This window comes from Cucumis melo, chromosome 6 (genome assembly GCF_025177605.1).
Source record: "Cucumis melo cultivar AY chromosome 6, USDA_Cmelo_AY_1.0, whole genome shotgun sequence".
Taxonomy (NCBI): Eukaryota; Viridiplantae; Streptophyta; class Magnoliopsida; order Cucurbitales; family Cucurbitaceae; genus Cucumis; species Cucumis melo.
In genome coordinates, this window is record NC_066862.1 from 30,410,833 (window position 1) to 30,430,808 (window position 19,976).

General features: G+C 30.8%; 2 protein-coding genes across 2 annotated transcripts; one reads left to right on the forward strand and one right to left on the reverse strand.

Moving 5' to 3' along the window:
* The first annotated feature begins 1,925 nt into the window (after positions 1–1,925).
* Positions 1,926–7,925, forward strand: LOC103490965 (phospholipase D beta 1-like). Its single transcript, XM_008450729.3, has 10 exons — positions 1,926–3,159; positions 3,564–3,680; positions 4,265–4,459; positions 5,196–5,444; positions 5,555–5,623; positions 5,728–5,875; positions 6,183–6,331; positions 6,697–6,867; positions 6,981–7,181; positions 7,486–7,925. Exons 1-10 carry the CDS (start codon positions 2,197–2,199, stop codon positions 7,777–7,779), a joined length of 2,556 nt encoding a protein of 851 aa, XP_008448951.1. The 5' UTR covers positions 1,926–2,196; the 3' UTR covers positions 7,780–7,925.
* A 2,052-nt stretch (positions 7,926–9,977) lies between these two features.
* On the reverse strand, positions 9,978–14,740 carry LOC103490966 (hydroxymethylglutaryl-CoA synthase). The gene is made up of 13 exons (XM_008450730.3): positions 14,581–14,740; positions 14,425–14,496; positions 13,657–13,763; positions 13,374–13,506; positions 12,513–12,656; positions 12,187–12,345; positions 11,903–11,976; positions 11,747–11,822; positions 11,561–11,616; positions 11,370–11,457; positions 11,150–11,290; positions 10,920–11,069; positions 9,978–10,449 (listed from the first exon to the last, which is right to left on the reverse strand). Exons 2-13 carry the CDS (start codon positions 14,485–14,487, stop codon positions 10,243–10,245), a joined length of 1,398 nt encoding a protein of 465 aa, XP_008448952.1. The 5' UTR covers positions 14,488–14,496; positions 14,581–14,740; the 3' UTR covers positions 9,978–10,242.
* Between the last annotated feature and the right edge of the window lie 5,236 nt (positions 14,741–19,976).

Sequence of the window (19,976 nt, forward strand, 5' to 3'; positions counted from 1 at the left end):
CTTATTTTGGATGGTTCTAACTATGTCTATTGAAAAGCTCGAATGACCTTTTTGAAATCAATTGATAGCAAAACTTGGAAGGTTGTTGTTACTAGATGGTAACACCCTACTATAACTAATGCTGCTGGTAAAGTTTCTCTGAAGCCAGAAATCTCCTGGTCCAATGTGGAAGATGAAACATCTCTTATCAACACTTGTACGTTTGCAAATGAGGCTTGGAGTATTTAGGAAGTGGCTTATGAAGGTACTTCTAAAGTGAAAATGTCACGATTGCAACTTTTAAAGTCAAAATTCAAAGCTCTCAAAATGTTGGAAGATGAGTCCATAGCTGAATTTAATGTGCGTGTTCTTAACTTGACATTTCTAATGAATCATTTGCTCTTGAGGAAAATATTTCAAATACTAAGCTTGTTCGAAAAGTCTTGAGATCTCTTCCTTCTCAGTTCAGTATGAAAGTCACCGCAATTGAAAAAACTTACGATGCAACTTTTGTACTTATCAATGCAAAATAATTGTAAGAAATGAATAGAAAATAAGGTACAAAATTGAAAGTTACAATCTTCGTCCCGTTGAAAGTTATTATAAATATTTTTTATTAATCATAAATAAACTTGATTTAATAATAGAAAAAAAAACGATAACTCACAGTCAAATCAAACCAAACCAAACCGAACCTAACCTATCTCAAATTTTAAGAGTTAGTTTGAAGACCTTGTCGAGTCTTTGAAGTCACGAACATGACTTTTCTCCAAACTCACAAACATCCCTACTTGAGAGTGATGTTTACAATGAAAGAAGTATTGATGGCGGACGGCTGCGGATTATCTAAACAACTTGCGTCATTTATTTAAAAATTTAAACTAAGGCAGCAGCTGCCCTTTTGGAGTCCTTCCTTCCCCCTTTCCTTTGACCCAAGACTTTCCCTTTTTCTATTCACAAGTTGAAGCTTTACAACAATTTTTTATTACATTATCAATTACCAAATATTAAAAAGTTTCGTAAAGCTACTTTTTAAGTTCTTTAAATCACAAATGTAAAAGGCATTGTAATAATATATTTCTTTCGAGATGAGTAAAAAAATGAGAAAAATGTGAATTCGATAAAGAAATCAAACAAACTGTCTGTCGTGATGTTTTCGTTGAATAAAGAATATTGAGTTCATTCTATAGCTCTACGTCGATATTATAATTTAAAAAAATGAAATAGATTTAAGTGAATCGTCATTATTTGTTTTCAATAAACTTTTAATGTTTTTTTTTTACCTAAACGACAATAGTATTATTGGAAAATTACAAAAATTAGACCAATTTTAGAGGGGTTGAAGATTTTTAAGATTGAATTTGAAAAAAAAAATAGAGTTTTAAGACAAAAACAAAGTGAAAAGTCACACAATTAATTATATTGTTTTTTTTTAATTCAACAATATATGTACCGAAAAACTCAAACTTCTAAACTATTGGTTGAAAGTATGAATTATGTCAATTGAATTATGTTTATATTAACAACTATATTTCTTGTTCGTATGAGTAGAAATAAATTTTATGTAAATTATTAATAATAAGCTCAACGTTGACTTGGTCTCCTCCCCTAAAAGTTGAAAGAAAAAAGAAACAATAAATCTATGTCAAAAATGTCGTAATTTCAACAAGAAGAGCAATGGTTACAATGTTTTAACCAAATGTTTTGGTGAGAAAAATCTTTTAAATTTAAACGACTTTTTAACATATTGCATTTAAACAATTTGAATGTTACGTCAAGGGGTCGGCTTCTCGAGAATGGAGGACTTTTCTTTGTATGTATCATTCTTGGTCAACTCCATTGTTCATATTCTTCTGTAAAATCCAATTTTTTTAATCCCCACTCTCTTTCCTCGCAAGTGACATTGTTTTAAAATTTTTCAAGCCAACCAATCATGTCACTTTTCTTACTGAAATCGCCCATGTTTATATTTCCAGTCAATAGATTTTTTTGTTTATTTAATGGGAACTTCTCATTTTTGAAGCAGATTGTCAATAATATCCATCTTCAACACAAACCCAGATTCAGATTTCTTCTCTTTTTGCTTCTTTCATCTTCCCACCATCATTATCTTCTATATACCTGGTTTGATTTGAGCTCTTGTAGGTTGTTTTGTGCTTAAAATTGTTGATAATTTGAGCTGTTTCTTCTCTGTTATTGAGTTTTATTTTTGTGTTTATGGCTGGTCGTATATTTGAAACTTTGTCCTTTGGTGGGTCTCAACATGGTCAAGGTAATCAATCTTTGCCATTTTCATCTGGAAATACTTCATTGAAGATCTTACTGTTACATGGTTATTTAGACATTTGGGTTAAGGAAGCTAAGAACCTTCCCAATTTGGATATGTTTCACAAGACTCTTGGGGATATGTTTTCAAAAGTGTCTTTTAAGGGTTCAAAAAACAGTGATGGGGAGAAGCCTCCAAAAGTTACTAGTGATCCTTATGTGACCGTTTCTGTATCGAATGCTGTAATTGGAAGAACTTTTGTGATTGATAATAGTGAAAATCCTGTTTGGATGCAACATTTTAATGTCCCTGTTGCTCATTATGGTGCTGAAGTGCATTTTGTTGTTAAAGACCATGATGTTGTAGGTTCACAAATCATGGGTGTTGTTGCAATTCCTGTTGAACAATTGTATTCAGGAGCCATAGTTGAAGGAACCTACCCAATTTTGAATAGTAGTAGGAAGCCCTGTAAGCCTGGGGCAGTCTTGAGTTTGTCGATTCAGTATACTCCGGCTGACCGTGCGGCCATTTTTCAAGGTGGAATGTATGCGTCTCCTGACCACCAGGGAGTTATAGGCACATATTTTCCTCTTAGGAAGGGAGGTAAAGTTACACTGTACCAAGATGCTCATGTTGAAGAGGGTTGTCTTCCAACAGAATTTAGGCTTCATGGTGGAGTTCAATATGAACATAGGAGCTGTTGGGACGATATATCTGAATCGATCAGTCAGGCTCGCCGTTTGATCTATATTACGGGCTGGTCTGTATACCATAGTGTTAAATTGGTTAGAGATGGAACAAGAAAAGAATGCATATTAGGGGACCTTCTTAAAGCCAAGTCCCAAGAAGGAGTAAGAGTATTGCTTCTTATTTGGGATGATCCAACTTCAACTAGTATGTTGGGATATAAAACGGTATGTAACTGAATAACATGTGATATATTTATATGCTGCTGTTGCTGGACATTATGTGTTTCACGAGTGTCTTGTTGATTATGCATATTTTAGTGAATTCTTTGTTTGATGGCCATTTAATTTTTCTGTTTTTCGTTTCTGAAAGTTAAGTTTATAAACACTACTTATCTTCATGTATTTTCAAAAATCACGTCACATTTTGAAAATAAAAGAAAGGCAGTTTTTTAAAAGGTTTCTTGTTTTTGGAATTTGACCAAGAGTTTAAACATTTCTTTAAGAAAAGGAGAAAACCTTAGGAAGAGGATTGGAAGGAAAAAACCTGCATATATTTGATATATTTGTTTAGTTCTATTTCAATGAACGCTGTATGCCATTCTTTAGTTACCTTTTCTTGACATATACAGGTTGGGATGATGAATACAAATGATGAGGAGACTCGTCGATTTTTTAAGAACTCGTCAGTCCAAGTGGTTTTGTGCCCACGATCCGGTGGAAAAGGTCATAGTTGGCTTAAAAAACAGGTCAGAAATAATGCAATTTTCTGTTTAGTCTAGGCAAGATAATTTTCTGAATTCTTTCAGTGAAGGTTCTATAATGTGAAGTGTTGAAACTTTAAAAAGCTCGTGCATTTTATTTTCCACTGCCATTGCAAGGGGAAGCTCCCTTTGTACATAATTAAATCATCTGACAAAGCAGTGACAACATCAACATCAACATCAACTAATTGCTCTCTTTCTCCTATTAGCATTTTATGTTTGATCTTTGTTGTCCTTTCAACAAAGATTGAAAACTCAATTCTTTTTTCCACTATCTTTAATTCATATTTTGTGGAATAAGTCTTATTGGCTCGATGCCGACTTCTTGTTTCTGTTATTGCATTCCATTTTACCTTTATGCTCCCTAAACTATGGTTAGTTTTTTTTCTTATTCCCCCCTCTTTTCTATACGATAAGGTGTAAAACATATCTAAATGCAACCTTTGACTTTAACAATATGTGCAAGCAGAGATTCAAACTTCTGGTTTTGTTTGTGTCTATAAAAGTGATGTATTTAATCTGCTCCATTTCTTGGTTTTGACTCTATATCCATTCCTCTTTCTCAACAGGAAGCTGGAACCATCTATACTCACCATCAGAAGACAGTTATTGTAGATGCTGATGCTGGAAATTACAAAAGAAAAATTGTAGCTTTTGTTGGTGGTCTTGATTTATGTTTGGGCCGATATGATACCTCAAGACATCCTCTTTTTCGGACATTGCAAACTACACATGTGGATGACTTCCATAACCCTAATTTTACGGTACGCTTTTGATTGAAGAACATCAATATGCTTTCCTCATTTTATCTAGTTTCTTGGCAATAACTTCGTAATGAACGGTTGTTTAGACAAAAAAAATTGTAATGGTCAAAACAAATGCACCTACATCACCGTCAAGCCTATGCCAAGCTGCATACACTTAAAATCAGTCAATATATATCTTCAATTTAGTTAATAAGTATGATACTCTATTGATGTGTTTTTCCCTTTCTTGGAGAGGAATAAGCTAAGAAACATGAAAACAGACTGAAAAACATGTAATTCTATTTTCCAAAAAAGAAGATACAATGGTGACATATTCTTAATATAAACTTTCTTATTGTATACCTTAACTAATTTAGTAATTTTAAGATCTACATCTTTTTTTTTTTCCTTTTTAATTGCCAAGATGTGTTATTCATTTGAAGTAACACCATGGCTGCAGTGACATGAGTTTGAGAATTCTTCTGAAAAAAAGCTATGTTTACATCCTTAGCCTCAATTTTTAAGATGTTCACATAGTGTCCATTTCTAGCTAAGGCATTGTGAAATGTCATTTCTGATGATCGGTTATTTTCATCTATTTTTTCAATACACTTTTGCAATTACTTAGAGTTCCACCAGAAATTCTTAAAACTCTCTCTCATTAAGCTTTGTGGTTGAGTAGCTGTGCTGCCATGAAGATGTTGTCATTCAGCTAAGTCTTTCTTTGAAGTACTCTTACTCTCTTTGAAAACAGGGTCCAACTACTGGCTGTCCAAGAGAACCATGGCATGATTTGCACTCTAAGATTGACGGTCCAGCGGCATATGACGTACTTGCAAATTTTGAGGAGCGTTGGATGAGAGCTTCAGAGCCTCATGGCCTTAAAAGACTAAAGAAGTTACATGAAGATGTATTACTCAAAATTGAAAGAATTCCTGAAATTTTGGGGATTGCTGATGTTTCTCAAATGTGTAATAATGATCCAGAAGGTTGGAACGTCCAGGTATAAAGAAATAGAAAATGATCATGAACAATTTCACAACATTTTTTTAATTCATATTTTGTATTATAATGAAAGTCACGGGGTTGAATGAGCACTTGATGATATTGCAGATTTTTCGCTCAATCGATTCCAACTCTGTAAAAGGGTTTCCTGACAAGCCAAGAGATGCCATAAGTAGGGTAAGAGAAAACTAACAGTTTGTAGTCGCATTCTTGAGATTTGAAATAAAAATGAAGGGGAATATATTTTAAAAACTAACCTTTTGTTTTTCATGATGTAACAGAACTTAGTATGTGGAAAGAATGTGATGATAGACATGAGTATACATTCAGCATATGTTAGTGCAATTCGAGCTGCTCAACGCTTCGTTTACATTGAAAACCAATACTTCCTTGGGTCATCTTATAATTGGAGTGCTCACAAAGACTTGGGTAAGAAACTCTGAACTCCAAAATGAAGAATTTAGCAGAAATGAATTTTTAGTAATGGAGTTTTTCATTTTTGGTGAAAGGGTTTCACTTGTTTCCATAGAATGTTAGTGAGTTTTGAAAATACAAGGATTGAAGTATTTTGGACCCTTGGGATTTGGGGCTTGATGCACTTCAACCATTCTTTCTGGAATTCTCATTTTTCTTAAATTTCTGTGTTGGTGGGCATTAGTCTAACTTTCATTTTTATTATTTGCTTATTTTGGGTCCTTCAAGTAACAAAAAGGTTGCATATGTCTTTTATTTTCAGGGGCTAATAACTTAATACCAATGGAAATTGCCCTTAAGATTGTGGAGAAAATCAAAGCTAAAGAAAGATTTTCAGCTTATGTGGTTATTCCAATGTGGCCAGAAGGTGTTCCTACAAGCACTCCTATTCAAAGAATTCTTTTCTGGCAGGTTTGTTTCATCTATTATTTCTTATTATTAGCTTATCAAGCCTTGTTCTGAAATTTTTAAATCATACTTTTATGTTTTTTTTCTTTTTCTTAATTGGTAAAATGGACTCACATTGGAAGTTAAACAAATAAAATAAAACAAAAGGGGGATAAGGCATGGACATCTCTTCTGATTAAAGATTTACTTGAAAATACCCGAGAACATAAATGATGCTTATCATTTTCTTCTGGTGAATCTGTTGTCAGTATGAAGTTTCTACAAGCCATACTTGTCAAGAAAAAACTTAACAGTGCTAATCGAATGTATATATCATTGTTACTTCTTTTAAGTTTCTTTTCTCACCAGTGATTCTTTGTTTTCTTCAGAGTAGGACAATGCAAATGATGTATGAAATGATATATCAAGCGTTAGAGGAGGTTGGACTTCACAAAACATATGAACCTCAAGACTACTTAAATTTCTTTTGTCTTGGAAACCGTGAGGTGCTTGGTGTGAGAGACGGTGTTGAAGCCGGGAATGGAGAAAAGAATGCTCAAGTACTTAGCCCTTACCCTCCTGAGTGAAGCTTTAAATTTCTTGACTTTACTTTGAAAATGTACTTTCAATTGTTCATTTTATGTTCCTAATGTATCATTTATTGGTTATACAGTCACTTGTTCGTAAGAGTCGACGCTTTATGATCTATGTTCATTCTAAAGGAATGATAGTAGATGATGAGTACGTCTTACTAGGATCAGCAAATATCAATCAACGGTCCCTTGAAGGTACCAGAGACACTGAAATAGCAATGGGCGCATATCAACCTCGTCATACATGGTCATCAAGCAAACGCTCAAGCCCACGTGGTCAGGTATGTATTAGAAAATCATGACCAATTGAAAATAATTGTGCTTTTGGTACAAACAAGACCAATCTTTTTCATGCCTAAAAGAACTTCCAACATAGAGTGATCATGTTTGAAGTGATTTCTAAGAGGTGTTAAACTGCGTTGCGACAAAGTGCTTGCAGTACCTTCGCCAAGCAACGATCAAAGGATAAGATACCAATTACCTTTTATGGAAAATGTTTATAATGAAAGTACCTTTGCCAAATTTTAATAGAACATCATTCATCTTCATGAATCATTAACGACAACGATTATCTTTTCTTTGCAGGTGTTTGGATATAGAATGTCATTATGGGCAGAGCACACAGGAACAATGGAGGAATGTTTTGAAAGACCAGAGAGTATTGAATGTGTAAGAAGAATGAGGTCATTGGGTGAGAGAAATTGGAGACAATATGCAGCTGAGGAAGTGAGTGAAATGAGAAGTCATCTTCTTAAATATCCATTACAAGTTGATCCAACTGGTAAGGTCACCCATCTTCCTGGCTCTGAATCCTTCCCTGACCTTGGTGGCAACATATTGGGAACATTCACAGTCATACAAGAAAATCTTACAATTTGATTCCCACTATATATAATTTTTTCTTCTTTTGGAAATTCTTACCGATTGTTTTAGTTAGAAACTTCATAATTGAGTCTTGTTTCTCTTTTCATTGTGATAAATATTACAAAGGGAAAAGTTATATAGAAAGAAACTTCCATTGTCAATCTATTGACTGTTGAGCCTTCCAACTCTTAATTTAATCATTTAATTTGTTAAGTTATATTGAATTAAAAAATTAATAGCCATTGGAAGTTAAGGTCATAAGGCTATAGGGTCGACCACGAGAGAACGTTATGGGCTAACACTTCTACATGTATATAGGTCAGGTAGTGAGATAATTTCAACAATTTGTAATGACTAGTAACAGTTCGGTTAATCATCTTAGATATTAATTAGCCAATAATCGTTACGAAACTATAGCTATATAACTAAGGAGGTTTGTGATAAGGAAGGTAAACTGAAAAACCTTCAATATAGCTCTCTATTGAGATAGTAATTAACTTGATCGTAAGAGTGTTGATAGAGGACTACTCAAGAAAAACATTGGTTGTATTTATAGACTTCAAATAAACATGTCTTGTATTCAAGGAAAATTTCAATTTGTACCCCTAAAATGCAACTATCCACCACAAATTCGAGGGTCTAAAATTGAGGAAAATCGAGCATATAAATTTAAGGCAGGAACTTAATGGATTGTTCAACATCAACCAAAAGCTAAAAGAATTCTTACCCACAACATGTGTACATGACACACGATGTCAATCGAAGATGTATGACGCATCGATTTGATACTTCAACTTTCATAAGTATGTAAATTTACGATCTCTTCTGATTTTTATGTGATAAATATCATGTGAAACTTAAAATTTGCATCAGTTAGATACCAAAAATTTTCTAATCTAATCAATTTAGACTATTTTTTACGATTATTTTTTGAAACTCATGTATACATCAATTATCACACTCGTGTTAATTTCTTCAAATTTTTTGTTTTACAAATTGAATGATTAGAGTTGAGTTGATGCAGAAGATTCTTAAAAAAGAAAATATATAACGAACAGACTAAATTGATTTATTTATTGAAATTTGGGTTTATGAGTGAAGGTAAATTAACGACACCTCTTACTCATAGGCTTAAAATATATAAAAACGTAGAAATTGATATTAATTGGAAAGAATATAACATTTCACAAAATCTCTGGGATCTTTTGCTTTAATATTGCGATAAGTCACTTATTAACTCAAAAACTTAGATGGATTGTAAAAGAAAAGTTATTGTAAATAACAAAATTACTATATTTAAAAATGTCTCACGGTAAATATAGACTTCATATTATATTATCTAACAAAAATAACAATCAATTTTTTAATTGATACAGCCCAAAAGTTTAAAAATAGAAATTAATATTTTTTTTCTTGTATTAATTTATATGAATTCTCCTCCGTAAAGAACTCGCAAGATCCCTTCAATTTCTGATGTATAAATTCTCCTCCCTAAAGATTTCGCAAGATCCCTTCAATTGCTGAAAACTATTTTACTTAGCCATATTGTACATTGCCTCAAGTTTCAATACAATAGGTGCATATATTAGTACACTATAATCCCAATTAAACGATGATCATTTTGACAAATTTATTGTTGTAAACTCGATAAGAACACAACAGAATAGATACAAAATGAAAGATAATAATGTTGCAATTTTTGAAAGTATATAGAATACTTTTTAAACAAAAGATAATGTTCCAGCGTATAAAACTGACAGAAAGCAGCTAAATGACGAGACAGGTTCGATGAGGACAGATTTGCACAAAGATTTTGGTGGTGTTGCACCAAAATCAGAGGCAGGACTGAAAAAGAAGTCAGGACCAACCACATTTTCAGTCACCGAAATTTCCAACGAAACCAAAGTTGACAAAAATTTCCAACAAAACCAAAGTGAATGCATTTACGTAGCCCACAAAAGTCCAACCAGGTTCGAAATACTACAATTTAACGATACAAATATGAGTTTTTTTTTGTTGGTAATCAATTTTTCTGAAGTTTCTTTAGCATCCAAATGTTAGATTATCATGTGAGAATAGTCGAGATGTACGACATAAGCTGGCTCAAACATTCCATGAACAAACAAATTTGAAGAGAATTACCAATATAAGTGAAAAATGGAGGGGGGGGGGGGGGGGGGGGGGGGGGGGGGGGGGGGGAAGGAGTCTCTACATTACATCATCAACAACATTACATTTTATCTTGTGAATAAATAAAAGCAACCAATTATTGAGACAATTTTCCTAACAGGAAGGGAGAAAAAAAAAAGGGAAGAAAGAACGACAGAAAACTACAAGTTGTGAACGTACTGCCTTCTATAGCTTAGCTTAGCTTGTAAATAACTTATGATAAAGAAAAATTCTTGTTGACACTTACAATAATCAAATGAAGAGCACAGCATTTGGCTTCAGTCCACTTGTTTATTTGTTGTTATGATTTCAGTGGCCATTAGCAACCACACCATTCTCAATCTTTTCACTTCCGCCTTCCTTCTTGGCGTAGAATCTCCTGTACAACGAATCAACTTCAGTGAGATAGTAGGTGCCTGTTGATAGCAGGCTGCAGTCCTTGCTCGTCACGAAGTCCTTGGCCCCGTACCGATGCTCCATCAGCTGCATTATTTCGACAAATTTCTCGGGTACCAACTGCATGAAAATTAAGTGTCCAAATTCATGGATTAATATAACCATCTTAAAGTTCGATTTTCTCAAGTACAAAACAAAAAAAAGCTAAAGACAAAAGGCTCTTAGAACCAAAGATCTATGAAGGTTGACTTGATAAGTGTTTTTTATAAAAACCGAGCTTTCATCTAGAGAAATGAAAGACTATACAAGAACAATCAAATATTTAACGGTAAGTTTTAAGCAAGCTTTTCAGTTTAGTGGTGATTTTTTAACACACCGTTGTCCAACTTTTCTGCAAGTTCATCCAAAGTTTGAACTGTCCAAACTATTGGACAGATAACAGCATTCAGGCTAAAAATGGCATTGTAGCATCGGCTTAAAATTAAGTTCTCTCTCAATTACATTTGAGACAATTGGTCTGATGATGATCTATATACTACCTAGACTTCTGCATAATAGTCAAGTTGATAGAAAACCTGAGAAATAATTACCTCGTGCCTTGATTTCAACTTTTTATCCACGTTCAAGATAGCTGAAATGTTGGACAAACTAAAGGGATTTTGACCTTCATTGAGTTTCAATGAGAACATCGTTGCAGTTGACCCGCTCCCATAAGAGAACAATACCACCCTATTTCCTACCTGGTATGGAAACAGACCATTTAGTTTGGTAAAAACAGAGCAGCCAGATTGTGTGTGTAGGTGATAGAGATGATGTATACCAGCGAGTTATTCTTGTTGTGAAGAAGTGATATAAATGCTGCGTAGAGAGAGGCAGTATACATGTTTCCAACTTGCTTTGGTATCAAAGTGGAGGGTTGGACCTTTGCATCATAAAGAGGCTTTGCAAGTTGTTGAGTTATCTGCAAATCCATTATATTAGTTAATAAAATGTGAAAACCAAATGACCAATAAAAGGATGTCTGTCATGAGGTATAAGACCTTTTCGAGATCCCGACTCTGGTAACTTTCATCGTTAGACAAGGCTGAAAATGGGGCCAGCTTTTCTTTAGCAGCTACGTCTATTGAGCTGTAAAGAGCAGAGAAAACTTTAACATACCACCAGAAACAACCAGATGTTTTGAATTTGAATTTGAGAAGTGAGAATTCTTGAGCAGAAGTAGCATATATACCTAGCATTTCTCTTGAAGTCATTAAAGAGTAATCGAGCAAAGCTCTTCTGCACAAGCTGCAGTACATGAAAGAAAATTGAATCATTAGGTAAACATTTCCCAAGCTCTTGCTTGGAAAACACAGAAATACCGGATAAGTTTTTAGTAATTAAACAAGCCATAATCAATTTTCTTTACATATATTACCTTGTTATAGGGAGAATGAAATACGAAATAGTCGGCATTAGAAATGGAAAATTGTTTGCCTTCCAGTTTCTCATACCTAATAAAAGTGCAATGGAATGTTAAGATAAAAGACCTAGTCTGCAAAAGAAGATTAATTTATTCGAATTATGAACTTACTTATGACATAATTGTTTGTAGCAGGAATCCAAGGCCATGAGGTAACATGTTTGAGAGAGCTTACCATCAACAACCTGCAAGCATTTTGTTATAGATGGCTCAGTAAATGTAGCCAGAAGCTATATAAATTATTAAAACCAGGATAAACAAAATGAGGAAGAAAAGTTATACAAACGAAAAACAACTTTAGTACAATAGAAACTGAAGCATAACATGATGTCGTATAAATAATTCAAAAGGTTGGAAATAACCAGCGAATTACGATTTATTCTGTTAAAGATTACCGGGTATTCGCTGGCTAGGTTAGGCTTGTAAAAATCATAAACGTGAGACATATGGCTTCCCCTCAACTTGCTTTCAAAAGCAATAGGAGCATCAGGTCCTATCAGCATGGCAATAGCTGCAGCCCCACCAGTAGGACGAGCTGGTCCTTCAGCGTAGACCTAACAAAAGGGACCAGTCAATAACACAGGATTTGACAGCAAATATTCCAAGAAAATAACGGCATAATATATTTCAACAGAACAGAGTCAAATAACTCTTTATCTTCCATTTATATAGATGCACTATCTGTTTATAGAATAATAACATAGACCAGTTTATATCATACCGCACTATCTGTGCACACCACGAGACCATAACGCCCATCCCAGGAGCTGCTCTCTACCCAGTTGACACAGTTGAAGAGAGCAGCTGTACCCCCATAGCACGCATTGGTTGAATCAACACCTTCGATATCGGTATTTCCATGCTTCTGCGATGATGAAAAGATAAGAACATTCAGTAAAGTGCCCATCAATGAACCGATATTTATAATATCAAGAAAAGGATTCCATTCAAACAGTGTAGTAGATAAAAATCGAGATTCACATCTTCAAAACTACTAAACTTAAGCTATCCTTGTCTTCTCTCTATATTATCCATGTATGTATGTATGCATGTTATTTATTGAAGTATTATAGATTTTTAATAAAATAAGTAATGTTAGTGATCCATACTTTTCTTCTATTACCATGAAAAAGGGGGAAATAAAGAATAAAAAAATAGTTGTTGACAAGACTCCAGTTTTTTGGCTTCTCTAATGAACTTTTAAGTTAATAAACCGTGTATTCCATTTGATCCACTGATGAGAAACATCGCAATTATTTAAAATTAACTAACCCGAAAACTCCCTTAAAATGTTGTCCACCCGTGCATCAAATGAATTGGCCCTTATTATACTTAAAAAACAATTGGTCCAAATATAGATTAAAAGCATTGTTTGAGTGATTTTAACACTTTCAAAATCATTTTCAAACATGTCAAGCATACTTCAATGTCAAACTTTTTGGTAGATACTAACTTCAAAAAAATAGAAGACAGATAAAATTCCACTTTTAGTTTTGATAACCCTCACTTTTGGTGGCCCTTCGTTTTTCATTTTAAAAAAGTGCAAGAGAAATAAAGTCCATTTGAGACCCAAAATTTTTACCTCAAATATTTGCATCAGGAAAGTCTTAATTGATTTGCTTTTATCTATAACAGTCTCACTGCCTACTTCTAGCCGGCCAATTTGTTTCGGATCAATTCCATACTTTTCAAGAAGAGAATTGACAACTGTCAAGCTGAAAATCCAAGAACTTAGATGTCAAGAAGATTCTTTAAAATACAGAACAAAGATATTGAAACTAACAGCTGTGTCCAGATATAAAACCACATAGATTTTAGCTCAGGAAAAAAAAAATTAGCAAGAGAGGATGAAACATGGTCACTACCTCATTGAGATGACATCTTCAACCTCAGTACAGAATGCCATGCAATCCTGTCCAAGCCCAATAGTGTATTTCCCCTTGCTTGCACCATCATGAGCTTCCAATGCTTCCTAACGTTCCCAAATCAGAAGTCATATTAATTTCAGTAGCAACCAACCATACATGTAAGTACAAAAACCAAGCAGAGAGCCATGAAGATGCAATTCTTCATTCATACTACAGTAAAATATCAAACGAATCTTCCTAACAAAACTTGATGCAGATCCAAGAAGACCCAAGTAAAAACAAAAAAGGAAAAGAAAATAGATCAACAAACAAATTTTAATCCAAGAGAATCGTTAATGAAAGACAACATGCACATGATGTGTGCTAAATATGAGCTCAAAAGCTGCCACCAAACAATTGGGTCCGGTCGCATAGCCCAGAAATGAGCTCAAAAGCTGAAGTGGACCCAACTCATACACATACTCAAACAGACATTATAATCACACATACACGTGAAAATGCATAATTCAAAATCAATCCACAATCGCAAACAACCAAACAAGAAAAGGGAAAGGGAAAAAAACAGAATAATCATCTAAGATCTCTAAAAAAAAACACTGCAACTCCAAAATTACGAGCGAGAAACACAAAATTCAACGAAACAAGAAGAAAAAGAAAAAACAACCCCCAGCTAACGAATTTGTCCAAACACTAGAAAAATACAATCAGAAACAGGAAAGTAGAGAAGAAAGGTTAAAAGGGGAGATGAAAAAGAGAGATCTTCACCTGCTGAACATAGGTAGGAGGGAAGTAGATATCTATAGCGAGAATTCCGACATTGTTAGCCATTTCTGGAAGCTGTCAATGGGTTTGAATTGAAATTAAAGGGGATCCAAAGCAATAAAGAATCAAAGTAAGTGATGAAGGTGATGGATATTGTACCTCAAATGAAGAAATGGGAGAGTGAAAAATTTTGAGAGAGAGAGAAGAGAAGAGGAAATCCTTGAGAATGGCAGAGAAAGATGGTGAGGCTCACATGGGGGCGGGTCTTAAATAGAATGCAGTCTACATGAACTTCCTCCCAAATATTTTTGTAAACTCAAGTTTCTTTTTATTTACCTTTTCCCCCTCCATTTCCTTTATATTTACTTTCTTTGCCCTTCATTTTTTCCCTTTCTTTCAATTATTATTACTTTTTGTTAATGTTTTTAATGGTAGAAAAAATAAGTCCATATTTTTTAATAAAAATATCTCGAGAGAAGGGTGGAGTTGGAAATTAAACCTCCCACCTCTAGAATGAACCGTCATGCCACATATCAAGCTCATCTTATAGTTTTAGAGAGTTATTTTGTTACAGAGCATATAAATTTTTAGTTAATAAGTTTTGAAATCGATGATTTTTAGCCGTAGGTCTCACAATTGAGTTAGCATTTGTTGGGCCAAATAACGAGTAGTTCCTAGGTTTTTCTTATAATAATCAAACAACAACAATAGATCGCAAGATTCTCTGGATATTTTTTTTTTCTTTTTAATCTAAGGAATGATTATTGCAATAATGATTACAAGGACGGTTAACTTTTCTTACGACTAATTTGTTGTCTTGTTTAGAATTTTAGGGAGACAATATGAGATAGAGGATAGAGCATCTCACATCTTGAATAAAAAGTTACGTCAATTATTACTGAACTAAACTCATTTTTTAAATTATACTTAATAACATGAGCTACATAATTCAAATTTAAAAAAAAAAAAAGAAAAAAGAAAAAAACTTAGTATATATGTTTTACCTAGAGCATGAGGAAAAAACTTCGATTTAAAATTATACAAAATTTACACGATTAAACACTCCTATTTAATTCTTACTTTTATATTTATATATATTTTCAAAAATACCTACAAAATATAACAAATTTTGAATTCTATCGATGATAAACTGATAAACTTTTATTATTATCTAACAATGTCATCGATGGAAGCATAACAATGTCACTTATTACGTCGTGTTTTATAAAATCTGAAATTTTACTGTATTTTATCAAATTTACCATTTTTTACTGTTTTTCTTTTATAAATCATAAGATATTTATTAATTATATATATACACACTAAAAAGTTGTTAACTATATTTAATTATATATTGTAATGCCACACAAGACAAAAAGTATCCATTATTCTGGTAAATAAAAAATAAAAAACATAGAGAAATAATATTAACTAAAAAGTTTTTTTTAAAAAAAAAAAAACATATTTACAAATGAGTTTGAATTTAATCTTAATTTCTATTTGAGCTGAATTTTGATAAATTTACTACTACTAATATAACAATCATTGAATTTTGTTTCTTTTCCAAAAAAGAAACATTTTTATTTTATCGTAATTTTTTAAATATAGAAAAATAAACTAAAAGTATATAAAATATAATAAAATTATAGATTCTAAAAATTTGTTTTATGATTAATAAATTTTAAAATTTTATTATATCTGCATATATTCAATAATTTATCATTTATAATATGATTTTCTTTTTAAATTAAATTAAATATTCAAAAACTATTAGAAAAAAAAAAAGCAACAACAAGAATTGAATTCATAATGCAATAATGTCAAATTATGTTTTTTTCCAAAGGAATATTACCAATATTATGTTATTTGTAATAACTAAATCTACGGAGGTATTCCTTAAATAAATAAACAAACAAACTATATGGAAGTAGAGATTAATTTTCAGGGATGGAATGAAATATTGAATATTACATAAAATAGGGAACCAAATGTTTGATAATTTAGTGCTTAATTAATACCTAACTTTAATAATGAACTCTATGATTTATATTTCAACGGTTACCACTACATTATGTTATTAAATTACTTGAAATTGTGCTAAAATTAGCGTAGTTCATCAATTGATGTAAAACTTATATTGTCCTTTTTTTTAGTAATAATACTTGTGGAGATATATAATCAAAATTTTGATCTAAAAATATATATGTTAATTAGTATTAAATTAATCTCAATAGTAATCATAAATCAACATTGATAATGTTGATGAGTATAATTCCATTAATAAAGTGATCATATTTTCAACAGTTAATCATGAAGGTTTAGTTTTTAATTAAATATATATTTTTGAGATTCCATTCCATTAGGGAGTGATTAGAATATACAAAATATTAAATTTTGTAAAGTTTACTTTAATTTTATTATGTGGAACTTTTTTACTTTCTAAGTATTAAAAAAATTGTACTTATTTTTATAATGTAAATCCTCATATTTTTATAATACTATATATAATTGTTAATAACGTTATGGTTAAAATATAATTTTAGTCGCTAGGTTTTTTAAATTTTGAGAGTTACACTATACATACAAACAATGTAGTACGGTGACATTGACTCTTTAATATACAGTTAGATATATTACGTTTTATATAATTTAGACTTTTCTTTAGAAAAATTGTCAAAAAAATAGTAAAGTTGACAAAATATTTACGAAATATATTAAAGTTTCAGATTCTATCAATGATAGATATTGATAGACAGTGATATGTTTCTATCAGTCATATTGGTAGACAATAATAGAAGACTATCAATGACTATCATTGATATAATCTAAAATTTTGTCATATGTCGTAAATATTTTAGTTTATTTTACTATATTTAAAAGATGTCTTTTTTTTGTGGTTTTTTATTTTGGAAGAAATTTACATAATTGACTCTATCCCTATTGACTCTCTATAGTTAACATTTGGTTAAAATCTTATTTTGTAATTGAATTTTGTATCTTGTTTTATTTTGGTCCTTAAACTTTCGAGAATGTCTGTTATAGTCTCTGAACTTTTGAAAAAAACTTACTTTGGTTATTTCTCTTAACTTTTTAATAGAATAATGATGTGACTTATATATTTAGATGATTAGGTGTTAGATTAATCATATTAATTAAATCAATAAATAAACAAGGAATCTTACCAATTTATTCCATAAATCTTTTATGTCAACACCACACTTGAATCAAATAAAACCCAAATTAAAAACTATTTTTATTTTTTTTCCAGAAAACGTAAAGTAAACTAAAAAAATAAAATGTGTGCAACACATGTATAAAATAAACTCAATGAAATTGCAAATAAATATTTCCACCATAAATCACAAAACCCAAAAAAGAAAGAAGAAAGAATAGAGAGGAAGAGAAAAAACACCCCAATAAAATTACAAATGCTTTTAAAATTTCAGTGATTGAAAATAGAATCAAAATATGATTTAAGCCCGAACATTTTATACCTTTTAATAATTTCATAATCAAATGTCACTTGCAATTTTAAGAAAAATTATTGTAATTGATAAAACTATTCAAAATATTTATAAATATAAAAAAAATATTATCGATTATCTACAAATAGACTGTTTACGTTGGGATAGACTTTTTAAAAATGGATACTTGTTTATTTTGATTGATGGGAGTATTTGTGAAGAGAGATATACGAAGAAAATTTATTGATATTATAATAGTATTTTAATGTGTGTCACAGATTACTAACATATAATATTTTCTTTTCTAAGGGATTGTATAGTTATATAATTAATAACACACAATTTGAAATATTTAAATAGTACATGACTTATAAATGCATCCTTTGAGAACAGCTCCACATTTCTTTTATAAAATACTCATATAAATATAAAATATATAACCACGAGAGGAAGGCAACCAAAATAAAAATATTTAGATTTTTATTTATATGGGTTTTAAAGAAAAGGGTTTTTTCCGAAATAATAAAAACTATAAAATATTTACACTTTAAGTATGAAAAAACACGAAAGACAAAAACTCATTACGCTAATATATATAAACTCATTCTCTTTTTCAAAGGACAAAAAACAACCTACTATTTTCACTTCGTATAAAAGACCACAAAACAAAAATTTATTATCGTAAATATTTTGTTCATTTTGCTAACTTTTATGATCTCTCTATTATTATATTATATGCAATTTTTCTTTCTTTTTAGTAAAAGTAACATGTATCCATCTAATGTTAGATATAAAATTTTGTTATATTTTTTTAAATATATTGACAATTTTATCGTTTACAATTTTTCAAAATACAAACTTAAATTATTGAGAGAAACAAAGTAACATTTTTATTTATGTTTAAATTAATATTTTATAATCCGTTTGAACTTCGAAATTCCTTATGATATACGATAAGTGCGATTCTTCAAATAAGGAAAAAAAAAAAGAAAAAAGAACCCTAAGATTCTTTGTTTTAAAAGCTTGAAAATTTTATAAGATTATGGTTAAATATAGGGTTTTTTAAAAAAAAATTGACAAATGTTCTATTTTTGACAATTTTCCTTAAATTTATAAGGTAAAATTATTTTCCAAAAAGAATAAGTTAATATAATATTTTTAATCTATATCATTTAGGTTTTGGTTTGTTTTGAAAATTGTACTTTTAATTATTCAATTTTAGCCTAATAAATTTTATGTAGAAATTATTGGATAGATAAAATATAATTTTAAATGACTAAATTTAATTCTTTTTTTAATAAAAAACTAATTTTAAGATTTATTGAAGATATAAAAACTAAAATCAGATCATCGAAACTCTAACCATAATGTTGTTCATCCCCTCTTTCTTTTGAAATTATCGTGTTTTAATTGGAACTTTTTTCCAATCAAATCATGCTTGTGAATATTCCTTTTGCAAGGTTGTCACTAGAATAATACTAAGTTGAATTACATTATTTTAGTCTTAAAATAAATAATAAAAAAAATATATTTATTCTTCATGTCAAAAAACTCACAACAAATACTCGGTCAATTTTACCATTTTTCTAAAACTTTCTTAAAAAATATATATTTTATCATTAGAAATTGTTCATAATTTTTAACCTAATGTAGTAAGAACTAGATTAAGAATTTCTCAAAAGAATTAATTAAGAAATTAAAAATTATAAACTCTTTAGAAACAAAACTAATTTAATCGCTATAATATTACATTTTTTTTCTCTCCAATAAATAGGGGTATTTACTATTTTTTTTTTAAATAATTGAAAGTAAATATTTTAAAAGAAAGAAACAAACCCAATAGTCAAATAAAATTAGTTAGGTAGAGAGATGTCTAAATTAAATATGTCTCACCAAATTAAAAGTAGGAAACATGATACACCATGAAGTGTTCTATAAATATGATTAATTTAAAATTGAGCAAGCTTTGAAGACATTTAAATATTTTTCACATTTAATTAAATACAATTAATTAATTTAAATAATAATGATGATGGGTGAGTTATTATTTTTCTTATTGTTAGACTTTGTCCAACCATTTAGACCACATTA